Genomic DNA, 16,101 nt, shown 5'->3' on the forward strand with positions numbered 1-16,101 from the left:
ACATGCTAGACGGTGCTATTTCGCGTTAAATCGAAGCCGAATTTCCAAGATGGCTTTAATACAGCCAAATCCACCTTACAACAACAGATTGCCAGTCTATAATATGTTGTTGATAGGTGAGAACATCAAATACCGTACCAGCTGGACGGCACTCACAGAGACTCTTAATGGAAAATAATACATAGCACAGCGGCTAACGTGATGTCAACGTTTCAGAGATGGCTCTCTTTTATCAAGACAACAGATCATACACAAATCACATCTATAAATACCTTAAGTGCCCCTCCTGCTGACTGCATGCTCCCGCTGTGCTGTGTATTATTTACCATTAAGAGTCTCTGTGAGTGCCGTCCAGCTGGTCCTGTACATGCATGATTCTTCCAGGTCGGACACCGGAGCAAGTTGAAAGTATTTCACTAAACAGGAGTGCTAAACACAGTGTATTGCTATATAGGGTGGTCTTCACTTTGCCAGCGGCCGGGCTCCCGACGACCCGCATACCAGCGCCGGAATCCCGACCGCTGGCATACGACACTTCTTCTCCCTCTTGGGGGTCCACAACCCCCTTGGAGGGAGAAAAGATAGCGTGGGGCGCCACCGTTCCCCTAGTGTGGCGAGCGCAGCGAGCCCGCAAGGGGCTCATTTGCGCTCGCCCAGCTGTCGGTATGCTGGTGGTCAGGATTCCGACGCCGGTATGCTGGTCGCCGGGATCCCGACCGCTGCCATCATATACTACACCCGCTATATAGATATATATATATATATATATATATACACACACACACACACACTGCTCAAAAAAATAAAGGGAACACTTAAACAACACAATGTAACTCCAAGTCAATCACACTTCTGTGAAATCAAACTGTCCACTTAGGAAGCAACACTGATTGAAAATCAATTTCACATGCTGTTGTGCAAATGGAATAGACAACAGGTGGAAATTATAGGCAATTAGCAAGACACCCCCAATAAAGGAGTTGTTCTGCAGGTGGTGACCACAGACCACTTCCAAGCTCCTATGCTTTCTGGCTGATGTTTTGGTCACTTTTGAAAGCTGGCGGTGCTTTCACTCTAGTGGTAGCATGAGACGGAGTCTACAACCCACACAAGTGGCTCAGGTAGTGCAGCTCATCCAGGATGGCACATCAATGCGAGCTGTGGCAAAGTGGTTTGCTGTGTCTGTCAGCGTAGTATCCAGAGCATGGAGGCGCTACCAGGAGACAGGCCAGTACATCAGGAGACGTGGAGGAGGCCGTAGGAGGGCAACAACCCGGTAGCAGGACCGCTACCTCCGCCTTTGTGCAAGGAGGAACAGGAGGAGCACTGCCAGAGCCCTGTAAAATGACCTCCAGCAAGCCAAAATGTGCATGTGTCTACTCAAACGATCAGAAACAGACTCCATGAGGGTGGTATGAGGGCCCGACGTCCACAGGCGGGGGTTGTGCTTACGGCCCAACACCGTGCAGGACGTTTGGCATTTGCCAGTGAACACCAAGATTGGCAAATTCGCCACTGGCGCCCTGTACTCTTCACAGATGAAAGCAGGTTCTCACTGAGCACATGTGACAGACGTGACAGAGTCTGGAGACGCCAAGGAGAACGTTCTGCTGCCTGCAACATCCTCCAGCATGACCGGTTTGGCAGTGGATCAGTAATGGTGTGGGGTGGAATTTTTTTGGGGGTACGCACAGCCTTCCATGTGCTCGCCAGAGGTAGCCTGACTGCCATTAGGTACCGAGATGAGATCCTCAGACCCCTTGTGAGACCATATGCTGGTGCGGTTGGCCCTGGGTGCCTCCTAATGCAAGACAATGCTAGACCTCATGTAGCTGGAGTGTGTCAGCAGTTCCTGCAAGACGAAGGCATTGATGCTATGGACTGGCCCACCCGTTCCCCAGACTTGAATCCAAATGAACACATCTGGGACATCATGTCTCGCTCCATCCACCAAAGACTGTCCAGGAGTTGGCGGATGCTTTAGTCCAGGTCTGGGAGGAGATCCCTCAGGAGACTATCCGCCACCTCATCAGGAGCATGCCCAGGCGTTGTAGGGAGGTCATACAGGCACGTGGAGGCCACACACACTACTGAGCCTCATTTTGACTTGTTTTAAGGACATTACATCAAAGTTGGATCAGCCTGTAGTGCAGGGGTAGGGAACCTTTGGCACTCCAGCTGTTGTTGAACTACACATACCAGCATGCCCTGCTACAGTTTTGCTATTTATGCTAAAACTGTTGCAGAGCATGCTGGGATGTGTAGTTCAACAACATCTGGAGGTCCACAGGTTCCCCACCTCTGCTGTAGTGTGTTTTTCCACTTTAATTTTGAGTGCTACTCCAAATCCAGACCACTATGGGTTAATCAATTTGATTTCCATTGATAATTTGTGTGTGATTTTGTTGTCAGCACATTCAACTATGTAAAGAACAAAGTATTTAATAAGAATATTTCATTCATTCAGATCTAGGATGTGTTATTTTAGTGTTCCCTTTATTTTTTTGAGCAGTGTACATTTTTATAAATACAAAACAATGATAATTAGCATTCTAGCTAGTGATAAATTGCTTGATTCGGATAGCAATGGAAAAAGGCATTAACTAAATTACAGTTAGCAAATGTATACAAACTCACTCATGATCTTGTTTCTTTATTATGAAAACATCTTGTATGTCATCTTCAATTTGTTGTAATTCAGGTATGAGATCAGAGCTTCCACTACTTGTAAATGAACCTTGTAAATTCTGGCTGTATTGCTGAAGTCGTTTCCATAAATCATTGTGCAATCTCAGAAGTTTAGGATATTCTCCTTCAAAAGCCTGTTTCAGGAAAGTGGAAGCTAGAGAACAAAACAGACACAACCAGGGTTTAAGTGGTATCTAACGAAGATACAATACCAAACAATTGTTAAAGAGCAAAACATTGCCTGATTATGCCCACAAGGTATATTAAGGAAATACGAAGAACCCTCTAATGTCATCTTTTATGGACATAACGCTGCATTACACTAGCATCTTTTTAAGTATTACATTCGTTAAATATCCCATACATACTATTCCAGCCCTGCATTATCTTGCTAATTAACAAAAACAGAAGAACAATGATAACTAACTGAATTGAGTTAGGATGCATCCATGTGACTATTTTCTCCGAAAGCTGTTCATCTGTGCACTAGTTGCCCTGAAGTCCTCCATACGGCGAAATAAAGCTCTACTGATAACTATGCGGGTGACAATTAACAAATATTTAAACACATACCGTATATACTCGAGTATAAGCCGACTTTTTTCGCACTTTTTTTTTGTGCTGAAAAAGCCACTTCGGCTTATACTCGAGTCAGTATTTAGGAGGGACACGGAGGGCACAGCGCGCGGCTCTCCTGTGTCCCTCCTGCGTCTCCGGTGGCAGCGGCGTGTGTGTGTTAAAAGAAGTGCACGTACTGACACTTCCTTTAACACACACACGCCGCTGCCGCCGGAGACGCAGGAGGGACACAGGAGAGGCGCGTGCTGTGCCCTCCGTGTCCCTCCTTTAGAAGACAGCGCAGGAGCGACGGAGGGTAAGTAACTGGCCATAGGCGTGCGCAAACACTGACAGGCGGGTGCCGCTCTGGACTTCCCCCCCTCCACGGCATTATAGTGTTCTCTCACCTCCCCTGTCCTGGAAATAGACTGCTTACCTGGGCGGCCCAAAGACTGCTCACCTGGGCGGCCCAGGTAAGCAGTCTATTATCCAGGACAGGGGAGGTGGGAGAACACTATAATGCCGTGGAGGGGTGGGGGGAGTCCGGAGCGGCACGCGCCTGTCAGTGTCTGCGCACGCCTATGTAACTGGCACTGCGGGGCATATCTGGCACATCTTGCACTGTGGGGCATATCTGGCAGCATGAGGGCATATGTGGCACATCTGGCACTGTGGGACATATCTGGCAGCATGAGGGCATATCTGGCAGCATGGGGGCATATCTGGCAGCATGGGGGCATATCTGGCAGCATGGGGGCATATCTGGCAGCATGGGGGCATATCTGGCACTGTGGGGCATATCTGGCACTGTGGGGCATATCTGGAAGCATGAGGGCATATCTGGCACTGTGGGGCATATCTGGCATTGTGGGGCATATCTGGCACTGTGGGGCATATCTGGCAGCATGAGGGCATATCTGGCACACCTGGCACTGGGGGCATATCTGGCAGCATGAGGGCATATCTGGCACATCTGGCATTGTGGGGCATATCTGGCAGCATGAGGGCATATCTGGCACTGTGGGGCATATCTGGCACTATGAGGGCTGTGTACGGCTAGAGCTGCATTTCCCACCCTAGGCTTATACTCGAGTCAATAAGTTTTCCGAGGTTTTTGTGGTAAAATTAGGTGCCTCTGCTTATATTCGGGTCGACTTATACTCGAGTATATACTGTATATACATTTATTTTTTTTAAAGTCTTTGGTCTTGGAAAAAGTTGTTACAGGACAACGAAACACGTTGACGGTTCAGTCCTACCTCACATCTGATATTCACTTTCAAGCATCCGGTATTATCTTCCTACATTCTTGTACAGGATTATCTACTCACATGGAACTATTATTTCAGTCCAGGCTTCACACTGCCAGCCAGCATTCAAACACTAAATGCCAAGGAGTGACGGACATTGTCATGTGGACTGCAACTTGAGTCCGTGCCAGCTATTGGTACACCTCTACTCAGCATACATACGACTAGCAAGCTCAAAGGGAATTTGTGTAGAAGTAAAGGAATTTATTCACCTGCTGATCCTAAATGGAGAATTACTACAGTGGGGAGTCCCTAAATAAGTGTACTAACCATCCTGCATTATATTACAAGTTGCTTAATGACTAACACTAACACCGATTAATTGGCGTACATGTGCTGTTCAGCTATTAACTTTAATAATATCCTAACAACTATGCCTGAATATTTTCTGAATATATTGGAAGTTCTGCAAGGATTTTATTTCAATGCAATTATTGTTTATGACAAGCCGAGACACGTAATTGTTACTTGATTTATAGAATTTATTAATCCTAAATATGCCAGTGTTGTGGATAATTTTTTCTTGTTTTCTTTTATTCAAAGATTAAATCATATGTTTAATGAAATAATCTGTTATCATCCGGAGATGGCGATAACATAACAGATATTGTGGTGGTACAAGTACTGCTGCTATATTTGTTAAACCAATTTCCCCATGCAAGCATTTGGAAGCTCTTCTAGAAAATCTGCATTTGGGATTGGTTGCGCACAAAGTTTTGTTTTTCAATTTGGAATAAAAATGCCATACATGTCTTTCAAGCTTACCATTTGTTGCCTTCTCAAAATGAGATGAAAGTATCTGGGTAACGGAATTCCAGAATGTGAACAAAATATCTGGCTGACCATCCTAAAACCAAAATATAGAGAACATTATAAACCTAACAATTACTTGATACTTTACCACAACCTAATATATTACAGGTTGAGTATCCCATATCCAAATATTCCGAAATACGGAATTTTTTGAGTGAGAGTGAAATAGTGAAACCTTTGTTTTCTGATGGCTCAATGTAAACAAACTTTGTTTAGTACAGAAAGATATTAAAAATATTGTATTAAATGACCTTCAGGCTGTGTGTATAAGCTGTATATGAAACATAAATGAGTTGTGTGAATGTACACACACTTTGTTTAATGTACAAAGTTATAAAAAATATTGGCTAAAATGACCTTCAGGCTGTGTGTATAAGGTGTATATGAAACATAAATGCATTATGTGCTTAGATTTAGGTCCCATCACCATAATATCTCATTATGGGATGCAATTATTCCAAAATACAGAAAAATCCGATATCCAAAATACTTCTGGTCCCAAGCATTTTGGATAAGGGATACTCAACCTGTACCAAATAATCCAACACTATATTTCCAACTATTGTATTCAATCAAATGAATTCTGTCCCAAATTTTGACTAACTATTTCTCCACTCCCGTTTGTTAGTAACATAATAGTTGGTGAGTTACGTAAGTATACAGTGCTTGGGTAGTGTGTAGGAAAGCTGCTAAATGGACAAGGTATATAATACTTCAGCATGTTCATTTATAGTAGCAAAATTCTTGAGAGAATGCCCTTGAACAACTCAGTATCATGAGTAGTTCTATCTGGCGCGTCAGGGTAGAATGGACGCCAATGCTTCCAAGCAGTTAAAAAATGAAACCAGGAAAATATAAAAAGGTGCCCACAATCCCTAGCCACACAGCCATATTCACATTCCAACAAGGCCATAACCACTTCTTGGTAAGCAAGTTTCTTTCTTGGTCCAAGAATCAAGACAGTCCAGCCAGTATGATTGGTTGTATAGCAGCAGTACTGGTAGCTGTAGATTTCTGTTTACTCACATTTTAAACAGTAGATTTACGATATATTTTTTAAGTTACAGTGTCACATAGAGACCTTTAAGTATGGAGAGCACTTGCTCTGTTTTTTTTAACTCTTTTCTGACAGGATGAATTATACATTCATTAGCACATGAATATTGACCCATGTAGATAACAGGTGGCCAGTCATTGCTAGTGCATACCTCAGTGCCCAGTGCCTGTAATCATGCTTTCACTAGGCAGCTCAGATAACATGGCACTGACCAGGAAACAAGTTGGTATGGTCCCTGGTCAAGTGATCACAGTTTGTTTGTTTTTTGTCCCTCTCACCAATGTGTATCAGATAGAGGTGCAACTTACTTTGGTTCTGTGCTAAACATATGTAAGGAGGTTATTAGCAAGTCAGTTAATGCATTCATAGGTGTGTGCGCATCGGTATCACTTTCCTGTTGATGCTGCATGGGACTATGAGCCACAAAATGCTCCAGGGTGGTTAGGGTTCAAACACATGTCCGGAGGCTGCCTAAGAGAAGGAGACGTCATGGCAGCTGAGAAGTGGAGTTATACAGCAAAACTGGTAAGGAGAAGCTAGATAGGGCATGGGAAATGGAAGAAGGGGAATTCTGTTGGCATGCTGATGAAGAAAAAGAAAAAGGAGAAAAGCAAGAGAGAAACTTCTTGTGAGCTTATGTGGCACGGCAATGGCAGTCATTCTTTAGAGGCATAGAGATGCTGCTCAGGGAGAAGGCATACCCGCTGTGTACAGTGGGGAAAAGTAGCCATTTTCCTACTGTTCAGCAGTCTGGATGAGGAGCAAAGAAACCCTTTGACCATGGCGATGATTGTGAGTCTCTGTGACTTCCATAAACAGTTTAAATAACAGCTTGGAGGTATTAAGTCAGTTCTAGTATAACTAAATATCTACACAGACCAGAAAATAGTCTTTCCAGGGTAAGCTGTTACAGAGCAAGCCAAGGTTCCAGTATTAAGCTGCCGTTATCTCTAGTGAGACAAGCTGAGACCTATTATGCCACAGACAAGATAAAGTCTTCCAGTGTAAGCTCTATCCACCTTCAGGATGGGAAACCAAACCTTCTGGTTCACGTTCTGCTCTGTGTGAGATAAAACTATTCTCTATATTTACATAATCTGCCATGTTTGTATTAGTCAGAGCTGTGTAAGGGCCCCAACATGTGCATACAAAGACCCACATGCAGCCTGCATATGTCAACAGTCAAGTCCTCCAGGAGAAGCCACTTTATTAGGATTCTGCACATTTTAGTCAGTTAAATAGTAAGAGTTGTAGTCGGATACGTGAGGCACATAACCATCTCTGTAGTATTTTTTTACAGATCACGTGTAAAAAAAAAATACCTTCTATCCCTGTTTTGTGAGAAACAGCTTGGCTTTCACATGAAAATGGGTCTGTTTTCGGGGAATTTGGTCTCGCCTGCCTGAGGTAGGTTAAACAAAATCCCTGCTAAGCCGCATCTCACAGCGGCTTATCGGGGCTAATATGATAGCCACCAGCAAGATAATTAGCTGCAGTAACTTACAGCGGCTAATTGGATACCGCCCTTGATGTAAGCTGCGATAAAACTGTCACTGTAGTGATTGTTACGAATTTATGTTCTCCTTGTATTGTACTTTATGGGGAATGCACAAAACCTTATCCTGAATAATTCTTGAAGCAACACACCTCATCTTACCCTTCATGGTTTATTTTGTATAATAAACACTCATTTATTTTCTCACAAATTCTGAGTCTGATTACAATCTGTGTCTTAGAGCAAAGTGCTTGCCTTTCTGCTGTGGTGTGAAAGGAGGAGTAAGAAAAGTGTTGCTGAATAGAAAACTTGGGTATCATCTGGGCCAGTAATAATCCATGGGAACTCGAAGTGGCCCTGGAAAAATATGTAGAAGTGGCCTCGCATGGGCAGCACCAGAGGTATACCATGTAACCATGGCGGCAGCACCACCCCTCACATGTCAACAAACAAAACAGGCCCCACATGCACATCGGCCCACCACAGAACTTCCCTGTGAGTCCTATGGCCAATCCGCATCTGGTTGCAAGTCAAGGTACTCTTTTTTTTTTTTTTGCTGCGGGGTAGACATTCTGTTTAAGATAAGTATGCAATAAACTATTTACTTACTTTAGGGCTGATCATAGAACACCATACACACCAAGTCTGACACTGAACTGATCGCCTTTTGTAGATAAGGGCAATGAGCCCCTTTGCAGGTAAACAAATAAAGTAGATTTAACAGTAGAGCAAATGTTTACAATGCTTGTGCAAGCTTCTCACTTAGACTTTACATGGGAAAGTTTTCTCTTCCCCCGGAATCCCCTTCCCCATCTGGAATGTGGCAGGGTTGGGGCCTTTTACGAGAGGACCCCAAGCAATGTCACCAGTCGCAGGTTCCAATCCTGCTGCTTCCCCACCCACCCCGGTGCATTCCTCTCTCACTGTGTGAATGTCTGTGTAACAGCAGATTGGACGCAGCAGGAAACCACAGCCAGAGACTGATAGTGTAATTCCTGCTCCGAGTGCTGCTAGAGCCAGCTGACAGAGTGACCGTAAAAGAAGTTGCAGATACGAAAAAACATCTCCATCATGCCATCCGAATTCAGACAGCGGCATTTAAAGGCAAGGACACTGAATGGGAGGTGAGGATTTTGAATGAGGGGGAAGGGAAATGAGAGCTCCCTACCTATGCAGGCTGGAGAGCTCTATGTCCGGTCCAGCATTTGAAATAAAGGTCAATTGCCGGGCTGATAGGCAGCAGAAACAAGCTTTAGGTGCCTGGTCAGGGGGACCTGGGGTTTGTCTGAAAAGGAATGTTAGCAATCATGCTTGAGCTACCTGGAAATGGGGCTTACCAAGTGACGTTCTGGCTTTCAGTTGTGTCGTGGTTGCTATGCAACATTGTCAGACTCTGGGAGCTTCTGTGAACTGCATCTGCGCAGTGTGGCTTTCAGGCCACTCCCCCAGAACTTTTTTTTTCTGTTTGTTTTTTACATGTTTATATTTCAAATAGTCTGCCAGGTCCACCCCTACTCCTCACCCTGCTTCCCTCACTATCGTACCTGTCTACATTGCTCCTGGTATGTGACGTGTAGCCACCGGCATCTATAGTAAGTACATACGACTTCTGTCATACATACACACACCAGATGCGGACATGTGTACATTGTCACACATAGTACATACTACTCCGGTCATACATAAAGTATATTGTGTATGTATGGCCTGGGCTGATTCTGATTTGGACACAATGCCAATGATAGTGCTAATTAGCGATTTGTTGTGACTGCACATGCCACCCATGCACAAACCCTCTAGCGGCATGCTATGCTTAGTACTGTGAGGGGGGGGGGGAGCCACGGGCAGATGGGGGACAGCAGCCGCGCAGGAAGATGTGGCACAGCCGCCAGACCTCACGGCAGCGTCCATCTGGCTCCAGCAAGCGGGACCTCACTTACTGGAGCCGGGTGGACGCGGCCATGAGCGGCGGCTATGACACATCCTCCTGCAGCGCTGTGCTGTAGCGCTGCTGTCCCCGGTCTCCCGCTCTGTCCCCCGTCTGCCCGCGGCTCTCCCTCCTCTCCTCCTCTTAGGTCCCACTTTAAGTCGAACTGAGATGGTCGGAAACGGGGCCAAAACCTGTCGAATTTGGCCCCGTTTCCCACAGAAGTGCGCGAATCGGCAGCTATACCACCAATTCACGTACTATTCAACAAGTCGAATTCCCCGACTTGTCAAATAAAAATGCTCAGGACTGAATAGGTCGGAAACCAGTGCATAAAGTGGTCCTACAGAGGTGGTGGAACTCACCCCCCACCCCACGGCGCCCATGTAACAAAGGTGTTGCGCCCTTGTAGTTTAGCCCCTGCAGTCATGCCCCGCTTGTAGTTTAGCCCCCAGTAGTAATGCCCCTGTAGTTATGCCCCCAGTAGTAATGCCCCTGTAGTTATAGTTATGCCCCCAGTAGTAATGCCCTCCTGTAGTTTTCCCCCAGTAGTAATGCCCTCCTGTAGTTTGCCCCCAGTAGTAATGCCCTCCTGTAGTTTGCCCCCAGTAGTAATGCCCTCCTGTAGTTTGCCCCCAGTAGTAATGCCCTCCTGTAGTTTTCCCTCAGTAGTAATGCCCTCCTGTAGTTTGCCCCCAGTAGTAATGCCCCGCTTGTAGTTTAGCCCCCAGTAGTAATGCCCCTGTAGTTATGCCCCCAGTAGTAATGCCCCTGTAGTTCTAGTTATGCCCCCAGTAGTAATGCCCTCCTGTAGTTTGCCCCCTGTAGTAATGCCCTCCTTAGTTTGCCCCAGTAGTTAGCCCCCAGAAGCTTGCCCCCTTGTACTTGGCCCCCAGTAATAATGTCCCCCAGTTGATGCCCCCCCAGTAGTAATGCCCCCAGTAGATGCCCCCCAGTAGTTTGCCCCCTGTAGATGCCCCAACCAGTAGTAATGCCCCCAGTAGTTTACCCCCTGTAGATGCGTCGCTACACTACAAAAGAAAACAATCACAATACTTACGGAGCCCCGCTCCGAGACCACTGCAGTCCTCTCCCGACGCCCACTCCTCGGCACTATGGGAGAGACGTCATGACATCTCCAAGAGCATGATATATTGAGGCTAGATGTATAAGAACACTTTTGTGCTTCTGTGGAGAAATGTAGGAGAGCAAAAGTTGTGATTTGCCCTTGATACTATTGACCAGCGAGCGACGGGTAGCTCGCAGCCGCATTCCTGGTCGCTCGACCCCTTCTGGCTACTGCCGCTGCCCAAGTTCAGGGAGAGCCCACACTTGACTCCCCCCGCCGGTCCATATCGCTCCTCTGCCAGTGTGTGGAATAATGTGTCAGGGTCATTACGGTGTGTGGCATATTTAACGGCCATTGAGTGGCATTGCAGTGTGGTATAATGTGTCACTGGCATTATGGTGTGTAGCATAATGTATAACGGGCATTACTATAAATACGGTAAATCCTTTTCTAGTAGTCCGTAGAGGATGGGGTATAGACGGGACCACTAGGAGCCACTGGCACTTAGAGTTTAATAGTGTGAGCTGGCTCCTCCCTCTATGTCCCTCCTACCAGACTCAGTCTAGAAACTGTGCCCGAGGAGACGGACAACTTCGAGAGAAGGATTTTACACAGATAGTGGCGAGATTCACACCAGCTCACACATACAAGGCAAACCAAGCTAACCAGCTTGAAAACTCAGCAACGGCTGAACAATATTACTTAATCAAGTAAGAAAAGCAGTACTTAACCAAGAACAAAGCAGTACTGAACTAAGTAACCACTGCAGGATCACGAAGCGCTGGGTGGGTGCCCAGCATCCTCTACGGACTACGAGAAAAGGATTTACCGGTAGGTAATTAAAATCCTATTTTCTCCTACGTCCTAGAGGATGATGGGGTCCACATTAGTACCATGGGGATGTACCAAAGCTCCCAGAACGGGAGGGAGAACGCGGAGGCTCCTGCAGAACTGATTGACCAAACCTGAGGTTCTCAGAATCCAAAGTATCGAACCTGTAGAACTTAGCAAACGTGTTCGACCCAGACCAAGACAAAGCCCCCAACTCTGACACACGTCTAGCAGAAGATAAGGCCAACAAAGTGACAGCCTTCCACGTGAGAAACTTGACCTCAACCTCCTGTAGAGGCTCGAACCAATCCGACTGGAGGAACTGCAATACCACGTTAAGATCCCATGGTGCCGGAGACAGCACAAAGGGAGACTAGATGTGCAGAACCCCTTTCAAAAAAGTCTGAACCTCAGGGAGGGAAGCCAGTTGTTTCTGGAATAAAATGGATAAGGCCGAAATCTGGACCTTTATGGATCCCAAACGCAGGCCCATATCCACACCTGCTTAAAGGAAGAGGAGAAACTGTCCCAGTTGAAATTCAACCGTAGGAATCTTCTTGGATTCACACCAAGACACATACTTTTTCCAAATGTGATGGTAACGTTTAGTCGTTACTCCTTTCCTAGCCTGTATCAGGGTAGGAATAACCCTTCCGAGCTAATATCTGGCGTTCAACCTCTATGCCATCAAACGTAGCCGCGGTAAGTCTTGGTAAGCGAATGGCCCCTGTTGCAGAAGGTCCTCCTGAAGAGGAAGAGGCCTCGGATCTTCCAGCAGTAGATCCAGAAGATCCGCGTACCAAGCCCCAGCAATGAGGATAGCCTGAACTCTTGTTCTCTTTATGATTTTTAGAATCCTTGGAATGAGTGGAAGTGGAGGAAACACGTACACTGACTGGAACACCCAATGAGTCACCAGGGCGTCCACCGCTACTGTTTGCGGGTCTCTCGACCTGGAACAATACCTCCGAAGCTTCTTGTTGAGACGTGAGGCCATCATGTCTATTCAAGGTATATCCCAAAGATTTGTCACCTCCGGATGGAGGCCCCACTGTCCTGGATGGAGATCGTGTCTGCTGAGGAAGTCCGCTTCCCAGTTGTCTGCTCCCAGAATGAAGATTGCTGACAGCACCAATGCGTGCCTTTTTGCCCAGAGGAGGATCCTTTTTACCTCTGACATTGCAGCTCTGCTCTTCGTTCCGCCTTGTCGGTTTATGTAGGCCACGGTCGTTACATTGTCCGACTGCACTTGAATGGCACGATCTCGCAGAAGATGTGCCGCTTGGAGAAGACTGTTGTACACGGCTCTTTGTTCCAGAATGTTTATTGGAAGACTGGATTCCTGGCTTGATCACCTTCCTTGGAAGGTTTCCCCTTGAGTGACTGCACCCCAACCCCGGAGACTTGCGTCCGTGGTTAGAAGGATCCAGTCCTGAATCCCGAACCTGCGGCCCTCCACAAGGTGAGACATTTGCAGCCACCAGAGGAGTGAAATCCTTGCTTTCGGCGACAGATGTATCCTCAGGTGCATATGTAGATGAGACCCCGACCACTTGACTAGGAGATCCAGTTGGAAGGATCGAGCAGGAAATCTTCCGTACTGTAGAGCCTCGTAGGAGGCAATCATCTTCCCCAGAAGGCGAATGCACTGATGATCCGATACCCGGGCTGGTTTTAGGACATCCTGGACCATTGTTTGAATCACCAACGCTTTTTCCTCCGGTAGAAACACCCTCTGCACTTCTGTGTCGAGGATCATCCCCAGGAAAGACGATCTCCTTGTCGGCGCCAAATGTGACTTTGGAAGGTTCAGGATCCAAGCATGTTCCCTGAGCAGTCGAGTCATGAGAGCAATGGACTGCAACAAGGTCTCCCTGGTTGACGCCTTTATCAGCAGATCTTCCAGATATGGAATTATGTTCACTCCCTGTCTGCGGAGGAGAACCATCATCTCTGCCATCACCTTGGTGAACACCCTCAGTGCCGGGGAGAGACCGAATGGCCGTGCCTGAAACTGATAGTAACTCCTAGTGGACCCGTCTATACCCCATGGTACTAATGTGGACCCCAGCATCCTCTAGGACGTAAGAGAAATGACAAATAATGTAAGGGGCATTTTTTTTCCTGTGGTGGCCAATGTCTGGGTGTCTTGGTTGCAAAACTGGGGTATAATGTAGCAGGGATGTGCAGTCAGGGGAGGCAGGGGAGGCAGTGCCTCCCCTGTCATTAATTATTAAAAAAATAAGAATTTACTTACCGATAATTCTATTTCTCGTAGTCCGTAGTGGATGCTGGGAACTCCGTAAGGACCATGGGGAATAGCGGCTCCGCAGGAGACTGGGCACAAAAGTAAAGCTTTAGGACTACCTGGTGTGCACTGGCTCCTCCCCCTATGACCCTCCTCCAAGCCTCAGTTAGGATACTGTGCCCGGACGAGCGTACACAATAAGGAAGGATTTTGAATCCCAGGTAAGACTCATACCAGCCACACCAATCACACCGTATAACTTGTGATCTAAACCCAATTAACAGTATGATAACAGAGGAGCCTCTAGAAAAGATGGCTCACTACAACAATAACTATGTACAAGTATTGCAGACAATCCGCACTTGGGATGGGCGCCCAGCATCCACTACGGACTACGAGAAATAGAATTATCGGTAAGTAAATTCTTATTTTCTCTGACGTCCTAGTGGATGCTGGGAACTCCGTAAGGACCATGGGGATTATACCAATGCTCCCAAACGGGCGGGAGAGTGCGGATGACTCTGCAGCACCAAATGAGAGAACTCCAGGTCCTCCTCAGCCAGGGTATCAAATTTGTAGAATTTAGCAAAACGTGTTTGCCCCTGACCAAGTAGCTGCTCGGCAAAGTTGTAAAGCCGAGACCCCTCGGGCAGCCGCCCAAGATGAGCCCACTTTCCGTGTGGAATGGGCTTTTACAGATTTTGGCTGTGGCAGGCCTGCCACAGAATGTGCAAGCTGAATTGTACTACAACTCCAACGAGCAATAGTCTGCTTAGAAGCAGGAGCACCCAGCTTGTTGGGTGCATACAGGATAAACAGCGAGTCAGATTTTCTGACTCCAGCCATCCTGGAAACATATATTTTCAGGGCCCTGACAACGTCTAGCAACTTGGAGTCCTCCAAGTCCCTAGTAGCCGCAGGCACCACAATAGGTTGGTTCAGGTGAAACGCTGAAACCACCTTAGGGAGAAACCGAGGACGAGTCCTCAATTCCGCCCTGTCCGTATGGAAAATCAGATAAGGGCTTTTACAGAATAAAGCCGCCAATTCTGACACGCGCCTGGCCCAGGCCAGGGCCAACATCTTTAAGTGGTTCAAACCAATGTGACTTTTGGAACCCAAAAACTACATTGAGATCCCAAGGTGCCACTGGAGGCACAAAAGGAGGCTGTATATGCAGTACCCCTTTTACAAACGTCTGCACTTCAGGGACTGAAGCTAGTTCTTTCTGGAAGAAAATAGACAGGGCCGAAATTTTAACCTTAATGGACCCCAATTTCAGGCCCATAGACACTCCTGTTTGCAGGAAATGTAGGAATCGACCCAGTTGAAATTCCTCCGTCGGGCCTTACTGGCCTCGCACCACGCAACATATTTTCGCCAAATGCGGTGATAATGTTTTGCGGTTACATCCTTCCTGGCTTTGATCAGGATAGGGATGACTTCATCCGGAATGCCTTTTTTCTTCAGGATCCGGCGTTCAACCGCCATGCCGTCAAACGCAGCCGTGGTAAGTCTTGGAACAGACAGGGTCCTTGCTGGAGCAGGTCCCTTCTTAGAGGTAGAGGCCACGGATCCTCCGTGAGCCTCTCTTGAAGTTCCGGGTACCAAGTCCTTCTTGGCCAATCCGGAGCCACGAATATAGTGCTCACTCCTCTCCATCTTATAATTCTCAGTACCTTGGGTATGAGAGGCAGAGGAGGGAAAACATACACTGACTGGTACACCCACGGCGTTACCAGAGCGTCTACAGCTATTGCCTGAGGGTCCCTTGACCGGGCGCAATACCTGTCGAGTTTTTTGTTGAGGCGGGACGCCATCATGTCCACCTTTGGTTTTACCCAACGGTTTATAATCATGTGGAAGACTTCTGGGTGAAGTCCCCATTCTCCCGGGTGGAGGTCGTGTCTGCTGAGGAAGTCTGCTTCCCAGTTGTCCACTCCCGGAATGAATACTGCTGACAGTGCTATCACATGATTTTCCGCCCAGCGAAGAATCCTTGCAGCTTCTGCCATTGACTGCTTCTTGTGCCACCCTGTCTGTTTACGTGGGAGACTGCCGTGATGTTGTCCGACTGGATCAACCCGGCTGACCTTGAAGCAGAG

The 16,101-nt window shown here is 47.0% G+C and overlaps 1 protein-coding gene across 2 annotated transcripts in view; it reads right to left on the minus strand.

The window, feature by feature from the left end:
• COG5 (component of oligomeric golgi complex 5) overlaps positions 1–16,101 on the minus strand; it is an 866,036-nt gene that overhangs the window by 315,243 nt on the left and 534,692 nt on the right. For both annotated transcript variants that reach the window (XM_063927060.1, XM_063927059.1), the window contains exons 11-12: positions 5,322–5,403; positions 2,638–2,842 (exon numbers count right to left, since the gene is read on the minus strand). In XM_063927060.1, coding sequence (XP_063783130.1) covers positions 2,638–2,842; positions 5,322–5,403 — 287 coding nt within the window. The remainder of the gene's footprint in view (positions 1–2,637; positions 2,843–5,321; positions 5,404–16,101) is intronic.

This window comes from Pseudophryne corroboree, chromosome 6 (assembly GCF_028390025.1).
Source record: "Pseudophryne corroboree isolate aPseCor3 chromosome 6, aPseCor3.hap2, whole genome shotgun sequence".
In the NCBI taxonomy this organism is placed as follows: domain Eukaryota; kingdom Metazoa; phylum Chordata; class Amphibia; order Anura; family Myobatrachidae; genus Pseudophryne; species Pseudophryne corroboree.